This window comes from Mustela lutreola, chromosome 2, assembly GCF_030435805.1.
Source record: "Mustela lutreola isolate mMusLut2 chromosome 2, mMusLut2.pri, whole genome shotgun sequence".
Taxonomy (NCBI): domain Eukaryota; kingdom Metazoa; phylum Chordata; class Mammalia; order Carnivora; family Mustelidae; genus Mustela; species Mustela lutreola.
In genome coordinates, this window is record NC_081291.1 from 54575750 (window position 1) to 54593978 (window position 18229).

The 18229-nt window shown below is 44.2% G+C and overlaps 1 protein-coding gene across 3 annotated transcripts in view; it reads right to left on the minus strand.

Moving 5' to 3' along the window:
* Window positions 1-227: 227 nt before the first annotated feature.
* Window positions 228-18229, minus strand: part of TMEM40 (transmembrane protein 40) — a 32784-nt gene continuing 14782 nt past the window's right edge. For 2 of the 3 annotated variants that reach the window (XM_059161787.1, XM_059161788.1), the window contains exons 2-11: window positions 17086-17166; window positions 16292-16432; window positions 9631-9684; window positions 6407-6445; window positions 6003-6035; window positions 5589-5636; window positions 1876-1947; window positions 1720-1794; window positions 1148-1210; window positions 228-384 (exon numbers count right to left, since the gene is read on the minus strand). In XM_059161787.1, the coding sequence (XP_059017770.1) occupies window positions 365-384; window positions 1148-1210; window positions 1720-1794; window positions 1876-1947; window positions 5589-5636; window positions 6003-6035; window positions 6407-6445; window positions 9631-9684; window positions 16292-16432; window positions 17086-17158 (618 nt within the window). In that variant the 5' untranslated portion in view covers window positions 17159-17166 and the 3' untranslated portion in view covers window positions 228-364. The remainder of the gene's footprint in view (window positions 385-1147; window positions 1211-1719; window positions 1795-1875; window positions 1948-5588; window positions 5637-6002; window positions 6036-6406; window positions 6446-9630; window positions 9685-16291; window positions 16433-17085; window positions 17167-18229) is intronic. The other variant, XM_059161789.1, reaches the window with a different exon arrangement.

Sequence of the window (18229 nt, forward strand, 5' to 3'; positions counted from 1 at the left end):
ATTTGAGAGGAATAAGAGGCTCACGCGGATTATAGCTTGTAGGGCCCAGGGGTCTCCTACTGTCTTCTGAGAAAGTAACATCCTAGAATCCTCCTGCTGATCCAGGAACCACAAAGGGCATAGGTGTGGTACCTTTCCTCTGCCTTCCAACCTGGCAGCTGGATTGAATGCCAGTACCGCCCAAATGATGCCTGGGTCCAGGCTGGTGTCAGCGTTCAGACTACATGGAAGGAAAAGCGCTCTCTTTATTGCTCTAGACTGGCCCGCCCGTGTGTCTCCCAGGACGGCGCTCTGCCCTTGTGCACTCAGGAGATGCAGTATGGTCATACTGGGGCCCAGCGTGACTGCTGGCCCAGCACTGGCCTCAGTCGGTCTTCCTGAATCCTGGAAAGCAAAGCCCACAGGATGGCATGGGATTCTGAAGGCAGCAAGGTCTCATCTATACTATTCCCCTCAGTTGCCCAGATACTTCTCACAGCTGGAATAATGTGGTCACCCTAGAAGCCATGGCTCTCCATCACCTGCAGCCACTGCAATTAATTTCCCTTTCATAAATTAAATAGGTTATAGGAGACAGCCTCAGCATAGAGCCACACAGCCCCCTGGCCTCTCAGTTTTGAGACATCATGGTAGGCACAGAGCTGCTGTCAGAAAGAAAGAGGAGCTAGCTCCTTTAGCCTAGCCCAACCACACTAGCTGTGTGACCCTTGGCAAATCACTCCACCTCTCTGGGTCTCAGTTCCCTCATCAGTCCTTTGCAACATAACTGCAGCACACTTAGTAGGCAAATAAAATCCTGGCAAAAATGGTGTTTGGGTAAATGCAAAGGTCTATGAGAGAATGAGGAACACCCAGATTCCCTTCACTTTTCTACTGTGTTCTACACTTGAAAACTTTCACCTCTGTTTCTCACATGCTTTTGCACAACACCATTGTGCAGTGGGTATTACTACACCCATCATCCAGTGGAGGAAACAGAGGCTGAAAGATGATCCTGGGCCCCAGAGCTGGTGAATCAGCAAGAGCAGCCCTTGAACCCAGGCCCCTGACTCCAGACCCTGTGCTCTTTCCTATAGGCAGCCTCGTTTGCCACCAGAGACCCTGATAGGGAGAAAGAGGGTGAATGAAAGAAGGGTGGGAACATTACCCATCAGCCTAAGCTTCTGAAAGAGCGGGATGAAGCCGTGCAGAACACTGTGGATCCGGTAAACTGCTCACAAACAAAGAAAAGGAGTTTGACCTTTGTGCCCCAACAAGGGACTCAGGCTCACCCCCCACCCACCCGCAGACAAAAGCTTAAACCACACACACAGGGATTAGCAGTGGAATTTCAGGCAGCAGGTTGAGCTTAGATAATAGTACTGGAGTTATTATTATTAAAAACAATGACCTCCAATAGCAATAACAGTGCCAGGAAACTCAGTGAATTCAGTACCCCGCTCCTAAACTGCCCTGTTTTCCATCTCTGGCTAATTCTGTTTGTTTGCCACTTTAAACTGTTTTTGTTGCATTTTTGTGGAGCTACCCATTTTTTCCGTGGGGTTTTGCCAATGACCTCACCATGACCTTGAAAGTGGTCAGGAAGAAAACATAAGCATAAGGAGATCTTTAAGAAATGTTTATGTGGTGGCTTTCTGATCCTTGGTGGGCATCTGTGGGCATCCAGTCACCACCCCTAAAGAATCTGTGTGTGGGGGGGGGGGCTGGGGGGGAGCTTACCCAGCCCAAAATAGATACCGACAGTCTCCAGGGAGGCGAAGGTAAGTAGGCCGACCCCAAGGGACATGAACCAGTCTGGAAGGGCAGCAAGGGAGAGAAGTGTCAGCCTGCAAGTCTGGACCCTCCTATCCCCCCACCTGTTTCCATGGTCCTCACCTGCATAATAGTGATAACACACCAGCAAGGTCCCAATGGCAAAGCAGAGCAGGACAAAATGGAAAAACTCATCTGTAAAGGCAGAGGTGGGAAATTACTATTTGCCTCTTTCTCTCTCTCTTCTTTTTTCTTTTTGTTACTAAAAGTAGTGCTGTCTCTGCTCCAATGTAACTTTATTCAGAACCCAACTAAAAAATCACCCCAGCCCCACTCCTTTCCAGGCTTTATCTCTTTTTATTATTTTTCTGACACTGACGCCACTCAACTTATTTATTTCCACACTTATTCTCAAAAAACAAACAAACAAAAAAAGTGAAACAGATTTATTCTCTGTTCCTCTCAGTAGAATGGTAGGTAGGAATTTTGCTCAGAGACTAAAGTACTGCCAGGCATGCAGAGCTTCCCAATACTTTGTTTGTCAAATGAATATTAAAGAAGACAATTGTATAAAATGCAAATGTGTCAAACCTAAAAGTTTCACAATTCCCCATTTTCCCTCTCTAATCCCCCTCCTTAAAGACAGCTTCCAGGCATATATATGCACATTCAAAAAAACCAAAAGCAGGGGCGCCTAGGTGCCTCGGTGGCTCAGAGGATTAAGCCTCTGCTTTAGGCTAAGGTCATGATCTCAAGATCCTGGAATGGAGCCCCGGCATGGGGCTCTCTGCTCAGCAGGGAGCCTGCTTTCCCCCCACCCTGCCTGTCTCTCTGCCTACTTGTGATCTTTCACTGTCAAATAAATAAATAAAGTCTTAGAAAAAAAAAAAAAAACAAGAACCAAAAGCAGGGAGGCGTCACAATCCCAGATTTAAAGATACACTACAAAGCTGTAGTAATCAAAACAGTATGAAATTAGTATAAAAATAGACACACAGATAAATAGAACAAAGTAAGGGCGCCTGGGTGGCTCAGTCATTAAGCATCTGCCTTCAGCTCAAGTCATGACCCCAAGGTCCTAGGATGGAATCCCATGTCAGGCTCCCTGCTCGGTGGGAAGCCTGCTTCTCCCTCTCCCACTCCCCCTGCTTTTGTTCCCTCTCTTGCTGTGTCTCTCTCTGTCAAATAAATAAATAAAATCATAAATAAATAGATATCCAGATAGATAGACAGAACAAAATAGATAGTTCAGAAATAAAGCCATGCTTTTATGGTCAATTAATCATCAACAAAGGAGGCAAGACTTTCCAATGGAAAAAAAAAAAAAACAGCCTCTTCAATAAAAGGTATTGGGAAAACTGGACAGAAACATGCAAAAGAATGAAACTGGACCACTGTCTTACATCATACACAAAATAAATTCAAAATAGAAGGAAGACCTAAATGAGAGACAGGAAACCATAAAACTCCTAGAAGAAAATATAGACAGTAATTTCTTTGACATCAGCCATAGCAAGTTCTTTCTAGATATGTCTCCTGATGTCAGGGAAACAAAAGCAAAATTAAACAAATGGGACTGTACCAAAATAAAAAGCTGCACAGCAAAGGAAACCATCAACAAAACAAAAGGAAACCTAGTGAATGGGAGGAGACTTTTGCAAATGATACATCTGATAAGGGATAATATCCAAAGTATATAAAAAGCTTATATAACCACACACCAATATTAATAATAATACTAATAATCCAATCAAAAATGCACAGAAGACATGAACAGACATTTTTCCAAAAAAGACATCCAGATGGCTGAGAGACACATAAAAAGATGATGAGCATCACTCATCATTAGGGAAATGAAAATGAAAACCACAATGAGATATTACCTCACACCTGTCAGAATGGCTTAAATAAAAAAGAAAAGAAATAACAACTATGTGCAGGGTGTAGAGAAAAAGGAACCCTCATGTACTGTTGTCGGGAATGAAAACTGGTGTAACCACTGTGGAAAACCAATTATGGGGGTTCCTTAAAAAATTAAAAATAGAATTATTATACAATCCAGTAATTCCACTACTGGGTGTTTACTCAAATAAAAAAAAAAACCACTAATTCGAAAAGATATATGTACCCCTATGTCTATTGTAACTTTATAACAGCCAAATTATGGAAGCAACTCAAAATGTCCATCAAAGGATGAATGGATAAGAAAAATATGGTATGTGTATGTTATGGAATATTACCCAGCCATAAAAAGAATGAGATCTTGCCATTTGTAACAACATGGATGAAGTATAATGTTATGTGTACCAGGTCAATCAGAGAAAGACAAACATAAGAGACAAAACAAAGAAAAAAGGGAGACAAACAAAAGAACCAGATTCTTAACACACTGATGGTCACCAGAGGAGAGGTGGGTGGGGTGGGGGAAGGGGTGAAACAGGTGAAGGGGATTAAGAGTATACTTATCATGATGAGCAGAGTAATATATAGAATTACTTAACCATAATATTGTACACGTGAAACTAATGTATCACTGTATGTTAATTATACTTGAATTTTTTTTAAAAAGCAGGACCAGTTTGTACACCTGCAGCTCCATCATTTATTTTATTCCTCTCATAGATAGATCAGGGCCATCTTTCCATCTCAGAACATATGTAGATCAGCACTGTTCTTTTGGAAGGCTGCATAGTGTTCCGTGGTATAAACTTAACCTAATTTATTTGTCTGGTCCCCCACTGATGAACCTAGAAGTGTCTGATTTTTCGCTGTTACTGATGCTGCACCAAATACCACTACACATGAATCTCTGTGCACATATTTCTGTGGACCCCATGCCTAGAAGTGGAATTGTAGGCTTGGAGGGTTCTCCAAGGAGAGGCGCTGAAAGTGGGTTCTGTGCCTTGAGCAGTTGTTCAAGTGTTCTCTGTGAATGAGGCCCTCCTGCACTTAGTCAGGTGCTGGGCTAGTCCCTGGGGAGATGACCCAGGGCCCTCGACTCAGTGGAGGGGCTGAGATTAGTCGAGGCTCTGCTGTCTGTGTCCAAAGGACAATGAGCAAGGGTCAGGTTGGCATTAAAGGCACAGGGGTATCAAACTGAGATCATGCTCTAGGAAGGAGAGCAGAAACGGGAATCACCTTCTTGCTTTAGGATATAATGTCATGTTCTGCACTTTAAGAGTCCTGGTTTTAGTCCAATGAGGCACATTTCATAGCCCAGGGAAGATCTAAAACTCTGGTTCATTTACTGAACAGAGACAGAGTTAGGGGCTCACATGGAGTCTCCCACTCCCTGAAGGTGGGGCTTTGCAACAACCCCAGATTTTCTAGGACAACTGCCATTTGTTTAATCGCACACCCTGGGCTTCTGCCGCCTTCTTACCCTCCTCCCTGAAGCCCCCAAAGACCCCAGGCTTAAGAGTGAAAGAGTTCCTTCCAGTTCTTATGGCTCCTTCTCTGGAGTCAAGGCTAATCTAGCCTCATGGCTTCCTCATCCCCCCCACCAGCACCCCCTCGTGGCCAGAGGGCTAGGGGGCATTTATCATTCCTAGAACTCCACATATAGCAGAAACAGTCCAGGACCAGGGTTCAAGCCCAGGTTGTGCCACTTGCTAGCTGAAAGTCCGCACTCCATCCTTAAGCCTTAGTTTCCATATCTGCACAATGGGAGTCATCATACCACCTTCCTGAGGGGATTGCAAGCTGAGGAGTCTGCAAGCAGGGGACACAACAGAGGTGGGCTATGATCATTGGAAAGTCTGCCACTGGCCGACTTTCTACCCATAGAAATCGGGACCAGACAGGCAGAAGCAGCTTCGGGGCATGAATTTCCTTACCATCTTTCTTTATATTCAGTCTTCTTAACTCAGAGGCCTCCACTTCTCCTTAGGAACAAGAGAGAGATGAGTGTTGAACTCTGATGAGGGAGGCACGTGGGGTTTTCTCTTCCCTGCTTCACTGAGACTGACTCTCCTGGGTTCTTCTTCCTGGGTAGGAGGGCACTCACCCCAGGACTAGTCAGAGCAAAGCTGTGGGCCCCCACTCACCCCTCTCTTCTCTGCACAGGCCTGAGTCTGCATTCTGTTTCCCTTCTCCTGAGCTTAGAGGTCCCTTTCCAGAATCAAGGTGACCCTCTGGCTGGTGACAGCATCCCTGCTGTGACTGACCCACCCTCTCGGGCTGTCTGGTCCTGTTCTATACCCCCAGAATCCAGACCCTTCCTCCTTTCTTCTCAGAGTTTGTGTATTTACCACTTGCTGGGTCAGAGCCTCGTCTTCGGAGTCCTGGAAATGAGAAACTCAACATCAGTGCCAGGCTAGGTTGGGAACTTAACAAGTGCCTCTAACCCAGTGGGGGAAATAGGTGACCTCTGAAAATGCCTTGTCAGTTTCTGCAGCCCTCAAAGGAGCTTTCCATCTATCACTTTCTGGCTGTAATCCCTTTGCCTCTTGCCTGAAACCCTTTTCTAATCTGCACTGGACCCCTGCCTGGCTGAGCCCAGGTCAGAGCCCCAGGACCCCAAGTGGATTTGGAGTTCTATCTTACACCCATGAACCCAACAGTAGCTGGCTCTCCCAGGGGAAAGAAAGTACCCAAACCTGTCCATCATCAGCACTGACACCCCCTCTCACCCAATTCTCTAGAGGCCACTCACCCGATTCTCCAGAGGGCACCACCTCTCCAGGGGCACCTACTTGGAAGAAAAATCAGTGATTATATATCCCTTACATTCTGGGTGGAGAGAAGTTACACTGTGGGGAAGGCAGATCTCACTCAGAGACTTTGCAGGTGACCTGAGTGGGCCAAGTGGGTGACTGGAGCAAGCTAGAAGCTTATTGCTTCTAAAGGGGCAGCCCCCACCCATCTGCCATGCTAGTGTTATAGGTTATTCAATTTCCCACGAGAAGCCAGAAATCCAGGTTTTCACATCCACTTCTTGATTATAAAAAAGGTTGGAAACTCTTGGATTCCACAGAATCAAAGATGTCATCCTTCATGAAACATGACATTATTATACACATTACTATGTAAGGAAAACCACTGCCAATTTTAATTGTAAGTTGTCAGTGATTTTTAAGATGCATCTTGATTTCAGAGATGTCTAAATGTGAAAAAGTATGAGTTGATGAAATGTAGTAATTATAGGGCGCCTGGGTGGCTCAGTGGGTTAAGCCTCTGCCTTTGGCTCAGGTCATGATCTCAGGGTCCTGGGATTGAGCCCCACATCGGGCTCTCTGCTCAGCAGGGAGCCTGCTTCCCTCTCTCTCTCCCTCTGCCTGCCTTTCAGCCTACTTGTGATCTCTGTCAAATAAATAAATAAAATCTTAAAAAAAACCCAGAAATGTAGTAATAATAATAACAATAATAATAATAATAAATGCTCTATGAGCCAGACAAAACACACCTGCACACACATGGGCACCGGTTTGCCACCTGTGCCTATTCTTGACTATGCAAAATGCAGGTGATGACACTCAGCAAGTGGACCCAGCCTCACGAGGCCCTGAGTTCATGGGAGCCAAGCCAGGCTGCACACTGGTAACCACAGCCCCACATCCTGAGTGTTGAGCTCCCCGTCTGTGCTGCTAAGGGTGATGTGAGCTCTATGTACTTGTCCCAAGCAGCAGCAGCCTCCCCATTAATCTGGTCTAGGGTGGCCTACCAATTTACCCTGATTCTTGGTGCCTATTTTAGTTCCTGGGGACCTCTCTCCTAGGCTGTCAGATCCCTCCCCTCAAGGGCAGGCAGGACCCCGTGTAGCACCCCCACCCCACCACTAGTAGTACATTTTCCATTGTTTGGGTCAGCCCCAGGACACAGACACCAGAAGGGGACACTCGGCACATGAAAATCAACATGCTGGATTTTATGCATGGCTAATATGCAAATGGGAAGCATCATCAGCATGTGACCCAAGAGTGGCCAGTGCTGAAGGTAAGGAGAACATTCCTACTAGAAAGGCATGAAATGAGACTCCAAGAGTGTAATCTCCAATGTCTTGGGCGGGAAAGGTGATTCACAAGTTTGTGGTGAAATCTGCAGTCAAATGCTCTACCCCTGAGCTATACCCCTCCATTTGTGGTGAAATCTATGTTCTCTACAGTAAATATGAATTACTTTTATGATGAGAAAAAAAATCTTTTAAAAAATATCTCATTTTAAATTAATCTTTACACCCAATGTGGGGCTTGAATTCACAACCCTAAGATCAAGAGTCTCATGCTCCCCTGACTGAGCCAGCCAGGCACCCCAAAAACATTTTTTTAAAGACTTGTTTATTTGAGGGAGGAGGGGAGAAACAGAGGGAGAGAGAGAATCCGAAGCAAACTTCACACTGAGCACAGAACCCAGTATGGGGGTCAATCTCATGACTCCTGAGATCATGACTTGAGCCAAAATCAAGAGTCAGATGCTTAACTGATTAAGCCACCCAGGTGTCTCCAAAAACATTTAAAAATATATGTAAATGTAACAGTTTTTCTCTCTCTCATTTTACACTCAGTGAAACCATTCTTACACTACTTGAATAATTAAAAACATTTTTTCTAAACCAAGTAAGACTTGCTTTTGTGTAAAAAGAAAAAAGGAAGAAAGAAAATCAGGAAATTCAGTTAAGCAAATAAAACAGTGTAAAAATTACTCACAATGCTACCACCCAGAGGCAGCCAGGGGTAATATCTTGATGCAGAAATTAATGTATTTCATTTACATTTCTTAGAATGTGTCTGTGTTTCTTGTTGGTTCTTGGGTTATTATCAGGTGTTGGGAAACTACATAGATTATAGAAATGTTGGATTAAACAAAATTAAGATTTTTTTTTTTAATTATTTGACAGTCAGAGATCACAAGTAGGCAGAGAGGCAGGCAGAGAGAGGGAGGGGGAAGTAGGTTCCCTGCTGAGCAGAGAGCCCGATGTGGGGCTCGATCCCAGGACCCTGAGATCATGACCTGAACTGAAGGCAGAGGCTTAACCCACTGAGCCACGCAGGTGCCCCCCAAATTAAGATTTTTTAAAAGTAATCTCTACACCCAATGTGGGGGTTGAACTCACAACCCCAAGATCAAGAGTCACATGCTTTCCTGACTGAGCCAGCCAGGTACCCCAGGGATTAAACAAATTAACTGAGTTTTCTTTTCTTTCTTTTTTTTTTTTTTTTAAATTTATTTGACAGACAGAGATCACAAGTAGGCAGAGAGGCAGGCAGAGAGAGAGAGAGAGAGAGAGAGGAGGAAGCAGGCTCCCTGCGGAGCAGAGAGCCCGATGTGGGGCTCGATCCCAGGACCCCGGGATCATGACCTGAGCAGAGGCTTTAACCCACTGAGCCACCCAGGCACCCTTAACTGGGTTTCTTAACATTTGTTAGTCTTTTTGGCAAACTGGTTCATTCCTACAAATTGTCCCCATTTCATCAAAGTGCTTCCAAGGCAAGTACCAGAATGTTTATATCTCCTTGCTGTAATAATCACGATGTCTGGAGAGAATTATTCCATAACATGAGTTTTTTAGAGATGAGAGTCTTAATTTTCCTGTGCACCTGAAAACAGCCCAGTATTCCAACACAGTAGGTGCTAATCATGTTCCATTTTGCTGGCTGGGAAGTTCAGGCCTAGAATGATTGGGTGACTGCACTAAGTCACCCTACAAGTCAAGGTTATAGTTCAGAAGAGAATCCAGAACAGTCTCACCATGGCAGAAAATGCTTGCCTCTATCTCCATGTGCTAATGCTAACCATTCATCTTGCCATGTCTCCTATATTTTCCTAGCACTTTTCAGCCATGAAACACACTCATGAACTTGTTTCTGTCCAACAAAACTCAAAGCACTCATGTCCTTTGTGTAACTCCATTTTCGCCAAAGCCACTGGACAATGACTTACCTTCATAGAGCTGAAGCTCATCCTTCAAAAGGTCAGGCTCCTCATGCTCAGCACCTGAGTGGAGACAACCGTCTTTAGTCAGCATTCCCATCACTGCACCCCAGGGTAGCTTCCATCTCCTGCACATCTGAAGCCTTAAAAAGTAACACAGTCCTTGTTTGTGCTGGGGGTGAGCCAGGCAGTCTTCAAGAGACAAGGCAGCTTTACAAATACTTCCCCTTTACCCTGTCTACGCCTCCCCACACACACTCAGAGGTGACTGTGGTCATTTTCCTGAAAAAGAATTGAGGGTCTGAGTGGGCCTCCTTCAAAGTCAGTAAAAAGCATTGCCATTTATTGAGCACTTACTAGGTATAATATGGAACTAAATAACTTATATTTAATATTTCATTAGATCCTTACAAAAATCTTATCAAGAAGGTATTAGTACCTCTCCCTCACCCATTTTATGAGTAAGGAAACTGAGGCTCACAAAGTTAAATTATTCCCTCAAGGTAACATAGTAACATAGCCAGTAAGTGAAAATTCCAGGGTTCAAACCCAAATCTGACACCCAAGCGTGCAATCCTAATCCTTTTTCTTTTCTTTTCTTTTTTTTTTTAAGATTTTATTTATTTATTTGACAGACAAAGATCACAAGTAGGCAGAGAGGCAGGCAGAGAGAGAAGAGGAAGCAGGCTCCCTGCTGTGCAGAGAGTCTGATGCAGGACTCAATCCCAGGACCCTGAGATCATGACCTGAGCCAAAGGCAGAGGCTTTAACCCACTGAGCCACCCAGGTGCGCCAATCCTAATCCTTTTTCTAAAAATATTTATTTGAGAGAGAGAGAGAGAGCAAGAACGAGAGCAGGAGAGGGTGCACAAGCAAATGTGCAGGGGTAGGGAAGAGGGAGAGAATCTTCAAGCAGACTCCCCACTGAGCATGGAGCCTGAGGTGGGGCTCCGTCTCTCAAACTACAGAGATCAAGACCTGAGCCAAGACCAAGAATCAGATGCTTTACCAACTGCACCACCCAGGCATCCCCAATCGCTTTTATTTTCAGAAAAATAACCCAGAGGGAGGCTCAGTCGCTTAAGCCTCTGCCTTCAGCTCAGGTCATGATCCCAGGCTCCTGGGATTGAGTACCGCATTGGGCTCCCTGCCCTCAGGGAGCCTGCTACTCCCTCTGCTTCTGCCTCTGTGCTCTCTCTCGCTCTCTCTCTCAAATAAATAAATAAAATCTTTAAATAAAGAAAAGAAAAATAACCCAGACGGCAACTCCAGCTTCAAGGGCAGCATTTATTAAGTATCTCATGTGTGCCAGGTTCCATCCTAGGCATTAATCTAGGCTCTTTCCTTCCCACAATCCATTTTGGCCAAAATTTACTTAAAATTTTTATTTTTCAAAAAATTTTCTTCTGGTTGTCAAAACAGAACATGCTCACTATATAATATTTATAGGATAGGTCAAAAGAGCAAAAATAAAAATCACCTATGATTAACCATCCAGAGATAACCACTACTTCCATTTTGCTATTTTTCCTTCCAGTATTATTTATCACCATGTATGTGTGAATTTTTAGAGTGTGTATGAGATCAAACAAATCATACAACTTGATGTCTTTCTCGTTTACTTCAGAGCTATGGGAAGAGCAGAGCTATAGGCAGGACAGGGTGTCCTTTGCCAGTGTTGGACCTTAGGCTGCTTGCTACTGCTGCCTACTATCAACAAAGCTGAGAGGAACACCCTCCTGCAGGCATACTCAGTCCCACTGAGAAACTCAGTAGTGAACTGGGCAGGCAAAGGAGAAAGGGCAAGGCCTACTGCCTACCAGGTGAGCTGTCCCTGGGGGGTGTCTGGCTCCCTGGCTTTGCTGATGTTTCCCAGTCACTCCTGGGTGCTGGTCCTCATCACTGCTCTCTGCAGGGAACAAACACAAGCTATAGGGGAACCTCGGTCTGAAATGAGCCTGAAATACATTTGTTCTGGTGTTCTCAGAATTTAGCTTATATGAGTGTGGTTTGGAAGAAAGAAAGCTCTTGGGGGGATAAGAGGGGTAGGAGATCGGCCACAAGCTTTCTGTGTGATCTTGGACAAATCATTTAATATTTCCATTGCTGCTTTAATGAAGATAAGAGAAGATCATCCAAGGTATCCTAGGACAAGCACAGGGGTGTGTTCCCACACCATGCTGACTCTGTTTGCTCCCACCTAGAAGGCCCTTCCCATTTTTCTCCTTTATCTTAAAGATTAAGGGGTAGGAAGCCTTTTCCAACTGCCCCAGCTCATGTTCATCTTGGCCCTCCTTCATTTGGGGTTACTATAGCATCAACTGTCTGTGCTTGACACGGTGGGCCTGAGGGCCAGTGGTGGTGGTGTTCATCTCTCCAACCATCTTGAGCTCCTGAAGGACAAGGCCTCGGTCCTCACTGTTCTGAGGGTACCTGGAGGAGGAGATTGATTGAGACCTGAAGAATGATAGACTTGTTTGCACTCTTGGACTATCAGCATTGCAGGAAGTTCCTGGTTTCAGGTCCAGAGGACTCCCATTTCCTTAGGATGACCCAGATGGCTCCAGCAGTGCTGATATCCCTCAGTGTGCTTGGGGAGCTCCTGCTCAATCGATAAATTTCAAATTTCCAGGAAGCCAGATTAACTGTGCTTTAAAATTAGTGCATATGTGATCTCAGCTAGATACAGAGAAAAAGGTATCAGGAAGTACATCAAGATTACAACAGTAGTATTTACCTCAGAGGATAGGATTTGGGTTGGCTTCTATTTTCTTCTTTTCTGTATTTTATAAATCAGTGTAAAAAAAAAAAAATGCTTTTTTGAATGCCTGGTGGCTCAATTGATTAAGTGGCTCAGGTCATGATCCCTGTGTCCTGTAATCGAGTGCCATGTTGGGCTCCCTGCTCGGTGGGGAGTCTGCTTCTTCCCCTGCCTGACACTCAACCTGCTCATGCACCACCCTCTCTCTCTCTCAAATAATAAATAGAATCTTAAAAGGGGGGGGGGGGCTTTTTCATTGCATTTTGCAAAATATCAAACAAGACAGAAAATTAAAACAAAAATTACTCCAAATTCTATCTGCCAGGGACAACCTCGATCACATGCAGATGAACATTATTTTAGCTTTCTCTATGATATATTCATAATATATAATTTTTTTTTAAGTGTGGAGCCCAGTGTGGGACTTTAACTCATGACCCTGAGATCAAGACCTGAGCTGAGATCAAGAGTATTTTTGGGAGCTCCTGGATGCCTCAGTCATTAAGCATCTGCCTTTGGCTCGGGTCATGATCCCAGTGTCCTGGGATTGAGTCCCGTACTGGGCTCCCTTCTTAGTAGGAAGCCTGCTTCTCCCTCTCCCACTCCCTCTGCTTATGTTCCCTCTCTTGCTGTTTCTCTCTCTCTCAAATGAATAAATAAAATCTTTAAAAGAAATGAACAAAAAGATTTATTTAGAAAAAGTATTTTTTATAAAAGGTATTATAAAATTATATGCTGTCTAAAATGAGGACAAGGGGCGCCAGGGTGGCTCAATGGTTAAAGCCTCTGTCTTCCACTCAGGTCATGATCCCATGGTCCTGGGATCAAGCCCCGCATCCGGCTCTCTGCTAAGCAGGGAGCCTGTTTCCCCCCCATCTCTGCCTGCCTCTCTGCCTACTTGTGATCTCTGTCTGTCAAATAAATAAATAAAATCTTTTAAAAAATAAAAATAAAATGAGGACAACTCTATGTGCTTTCTAATTCAGTTACTTAAGAAATTAACCCTGGCAGAAAGAGTCACAGTTTGTTGCTGGTACCCCTAGTATCCATCCCAGAGCCTGGCGCATTTGGTGCTCAACAAATATTTATTGAATAAATGTAAGGAAACACACTAATATGTGTTTAGTAGTTATCTCTGGGTGACAGAGCAAAGGATGATTTTTTATTCTTTCTACTTCCTTATATGCTCCACATTTTCCACAGTGTTTCTATGTGTAACCTTTCACAATAAAAAGTTGTCTTGTTTTGTTTAGAGAGAGAGAGCACACACACGTGAGCAGGGGGAGAGGGAGAGAAAAAATCTTAAGCAGGCTCCATGCTCAGCACAGAGCCTGATGTGGGGCTCAATCTCATGACCCTCAGATCATGACCTGAGCTGAAATCAAGAGTTGGCCGCCCAACTGATTGAGCCACCCAGGTGCCTCTCACAATAAAAAGTTTTAATTAAAAACCAACAGGATACAGTAAAAACAAAAAGAAATGTAGGCAGAGCAGTACTGGATGCTAGACTATGAGTTCGGGTCCTGTGTGTGGAGGAAGGCTGGCGCTGCAGTGAGGTATCCAGCCAGGCTCAGGGCCTTGGGAGCCATCCAAGCCCAAAGAATGGGCAGGGTCTGAGTTCTAGCAGCAGGCCAGCCACTGTGGACCAGAGATCAGAATCCTGATATCAGTATGTCTCTGTGCTTCTGTTTATTTTCTTGTTGCTTTTTTCTTAGCGTTCTGCTTTGCTAACTAGTACCATGTACAATGTGGAGACCTGAGGGAAGGGGTTCAGAGCCATACTTGGGGGGGGACATCTGTAGGGGAGCAGCATCCCTGAGGATCAACCACAATCGGAAGACAAAATGTCACCTTCCACCCAGAAGGAGAAACAAAAGGACAGGCAAGATCCCCCTTGCACCTGGAAGCTCTTCTTCCAGGGCTACCCCTAACAGGTTGGCTCTTGAACAGTACAGGTTTGAGCTGCACAGGTCCACTTACACACAGATTTTTCAGTGCACTGTATTACGAATATATTTTCTCTTCCTTTTCTCAATAACTTCTTTTCTCTAGCTTGTGTTATTGTAAGAATACAATATACATGATATAATACACATATTATACATACAAGACACAGAATATGTAGCAATCACTGTTTATGTTTTTGGTGAAGCTTCCAGACAACAGTAGGCTTTAGTAGTTAAGGCTGGGGGGAGTCAAAAGTTATACACAGATTTTCAACTGCCGGGGAGTCAGGGTCCCTAGCCCCCATGTTCTTCAAGGGTCAGTTGTACTTTTTTTTTTTTAAGATTTTATTTATTTACTTGACAGACAGAGATCACAAGTAGGCAGAGATGCAGGCAGAGAGAGAGAGGGAGGGAGGAGGAAGCAGGTTCCTCGCTGAGCAGAGAGCCTGATGCGGGGCTCGATCCCAGGACCCTGAGATCATGACCCGAGCTGAAGGCAGAGGCTTTAATCCACTGAGCCACCCAGGCGCCCCGGGTCAGTTGTACTTTTTAATAAGGACAGTGGCAGGGCACCTGGGTGGCTCAGTGGGTTAAGTGTCTGCCTTTGGCTCAAGTCATGATCCCAGAATCCTGGGATCAAGCCCCATGTTAGGCTCCCTGATCAGCAGGGGGGTCTACTCTGTCTCTCCCTCTGCCCCTCCCCCTGCTCAAGCTCTCTGTCTGTCCCTCTCTCAAAAAAAATAAATAAAGTCTTTAAAAAAATAATAGTAAGGACAGTGACTTCCTTTCCAGTCCCACAAGGAGACTGGCTACAAATAAACCCACTGGACCCACCAATCACTCACTTTCCTCTATCTGGAGAAAAAGCATAGATTTTGTGGTCTTGAGCCTCAGTCCCATCATTTGCAACGTGAGGATGTGAGGCCAGGGATTTGCGAGCATTTTTCAGGATTTAGCCTGAGAATTCTTTTTCCAAATAAAAGCTCAGGCCCAAGCCCACTCTGTAAAGCATGTCGTAGTGCAGGCATTCTGATGGAGGAGTAAACCAGAGCCCACCCCTTAGTCTCTCCAGTCCCAGAAAGACCTCCAGGGATCCCGAGTTGGTTACTGAGCCCTCTGACAGCAGGTCAGTCAGCCTCCCCGTGCCTCGGTTTCCTCACTTGTAAAATGGAAATAATAATAATAGCACCTTCCTCAACGGGTCTCTTTGATAATGAACTGAGTTATTACATGGCTTGCCATGGTACCTGGCCCATAGTAAGTGCTCAATAAATGCCAGCCATGACATTGCTGCTGCTATCCATTCAGCCTAACATTCTGAATTAAGAGAACAGAAATGAAGGGACATTCCATTTTCATGGGAGAATAATGTGGCAATTTATAATCAAGGCTCAATGGGAAATGTTCACTTCCTGTTAACCCACTGAAGGACTTGTGGGGAATCGATGCTGAGGACACAATTTGTGCCAAAAATTCAAAAAGTAAAAGCCTTTGAGCAAAGATGCCTATGAGCATGATAAACTGGTAGAAGGTTGGGGGATAATCTGTACAGTTCTTTTTTTTAGAGCTTTTACAATGTGCTAGGTACTGACTTGAAATGTGTACAAAATGTAATCCTCACAATAATCTTATGAGGTAGTAACTTCTGTTATCATTCCCAAATTCCAGATGAGGACCCGAGGCATGTAAGCATGAAAATTAGCTGCAAACATATTATAGAATAACCTGTCAGAATACCTGAGATATGCCAGCAAACATTTTAAACAGAGGACAAAATTATCTGTCTGGTAGTTTTAACTGTGTACAAGTTATGTGTACTGTTAGGTATGGTCTGGAAGGGGATATGGAAAAATAGAATTAAAGTATCAAGGTGGGAGGTCACAGGGCATTGTTTTTCCATGTAAATGCTTTTCTTGAATAATACTGTGAATATATGTATACATATATGTTAATATTGCTATACCTGAGGAAGAGGAGGATGACGAGGAGGAAGAGGAAGAGGACGAGGAGGAGGAAGAGGAGGTAGAAGACTTGTCTCTCTTGGGTTGTTCGTGAGAAAATAGTCCAGCTTCCCTGTCTGGCTTGTGGAAATCCATCTCTTCATCTGGGAGGCACACATAGAAAAGGATGAGTGTTTCTTGTCTTTCCCACCCCAGAGTCCACCAAGACCACCCCAGGCATCTACTTGGACTTGGAGGCCAGGAATGACTGGATTATCTGGGACACTCTCCCAAACAAACAGGGCCAATGGAAGGTGCAGGATATCAGAGCTCTCAGAGACCCCAGGGGCTCAAGGAAGGCCCAAAGCATAAATTTCTCTGAATATGGAAACCAGAAAGGGCCTTCTAAGCGTCCCATTCTGCCCAGAGGCCACTAGACTGTGTATAATAGTTGCCAACTTAGGACTCATTGTAATTTATAGGGCAGGTATGATCTGGCTAAGTGAACCTTTTCATCCCCAGTTCTGGGGTAGTGCAGGAACCTCCCTGCCTTCTCAGGGCCCTCCCTAGTGTCAGCCCAAGCCTCCAGAGCCCCCTTGAGATTTGGGGAGCAACTGAAGGTCCCCCAAACTAGAAAGTTCTAGGGGACAGACTGACCAAGCATGTGTGTGTGTAAAACATTACTTCTCTAGAGGATTCAGCTGTGACTTGAGCCATTATGTCACATGAGGGGAATAAGGTCTTCTTCTGTTCCACCCACTGCTGGACTCTACCTCCCATGTGGCTTTGCCCAGAGGGTAAGAGAAGGCAAACATACAGTCTAGATCTTCTGTTTCTCCATGGACTCGACTATGATCTGGAGTCTGGGAGGAAGGTCCTGACATCTCCATGATTTTCTCTGGAGGAATAAAATAATAAGTAATTAATTAGTACCACCTTAGTTAATCCCCTAAACATATAAAGAGTTTAGCAAATAAAGAAGAAAAAGACAAACACCCAATCCTCAAAAGTATAAGTGAATAACTTATTAAAAAAATACACAAAATTAGGGAAATTTGAACAATTGATCATCTTTTGATAATATTAATAACTTATTTATTTTTAGTTTTTAGAACAGTTTGAGGTTCATAGCACAACTGAATGGAACGTATAAACAGAGCTAACCAACATGCTCCCTGGCCTCAAACACACATAGCCTTTCCTCATTATCAACAACCTTCACCAGAGTATTTTTTTAGGTCATATTTATATTGAGATTGTATTGATTTGAAGTGTCCTTAAATGTAAGGATACGGAAATTTTTATGATGAAATTATATGATATCTGGGACTTTCTTCAACATGATCTTGTTGAGGAGTCCAAGGACATAGGTAGGGATCCAAATAAGCACACAAGAGCCTGAGATTGTAGTTACTGGAGCTATATCAAAATATAAATAGTAGTTACCTCTGGGTGGTGGTCCGAATTTTCAACATTATTGTTTTTGTTATAATAAAATCACCAACAGGGACGCATGCCCGGGTGGCTCAGTCTGTTGAGCATCTGGCTCTTGATTTTGGCTTGGATCATGGTCTCAGGGTCATGGGATTGAACCCTGCTGTGGGCTCCAAACTCAATGTGGAGTCACCTTAAGATTCTCTCTCTCCCTCTCCCTCTGTCCCTTTCCTCATCAGGCGCTGGTTCTCTCAATCTCTCTCAAATAAATAAATAAAATCTAAAATAAATTTTTAAAATATAAAATCACCAATAACTTTTCCTTATGTATTTAAAAATGTAATATGCCCATATCTTGTCTCAGTGCAGTCCTTCATGGTTTTACAAAGGGCTTATCTGAGGCTGTCACAAACCAGTCAGGTAGGAATTGGGATTCATGGCTCCTCACGTTTGAACTGTAGTTTCTAGACAACAAAACTTCCCCAAAGATTGTCTCATTTGATTCTTACAATAACGCTGCAAGTACG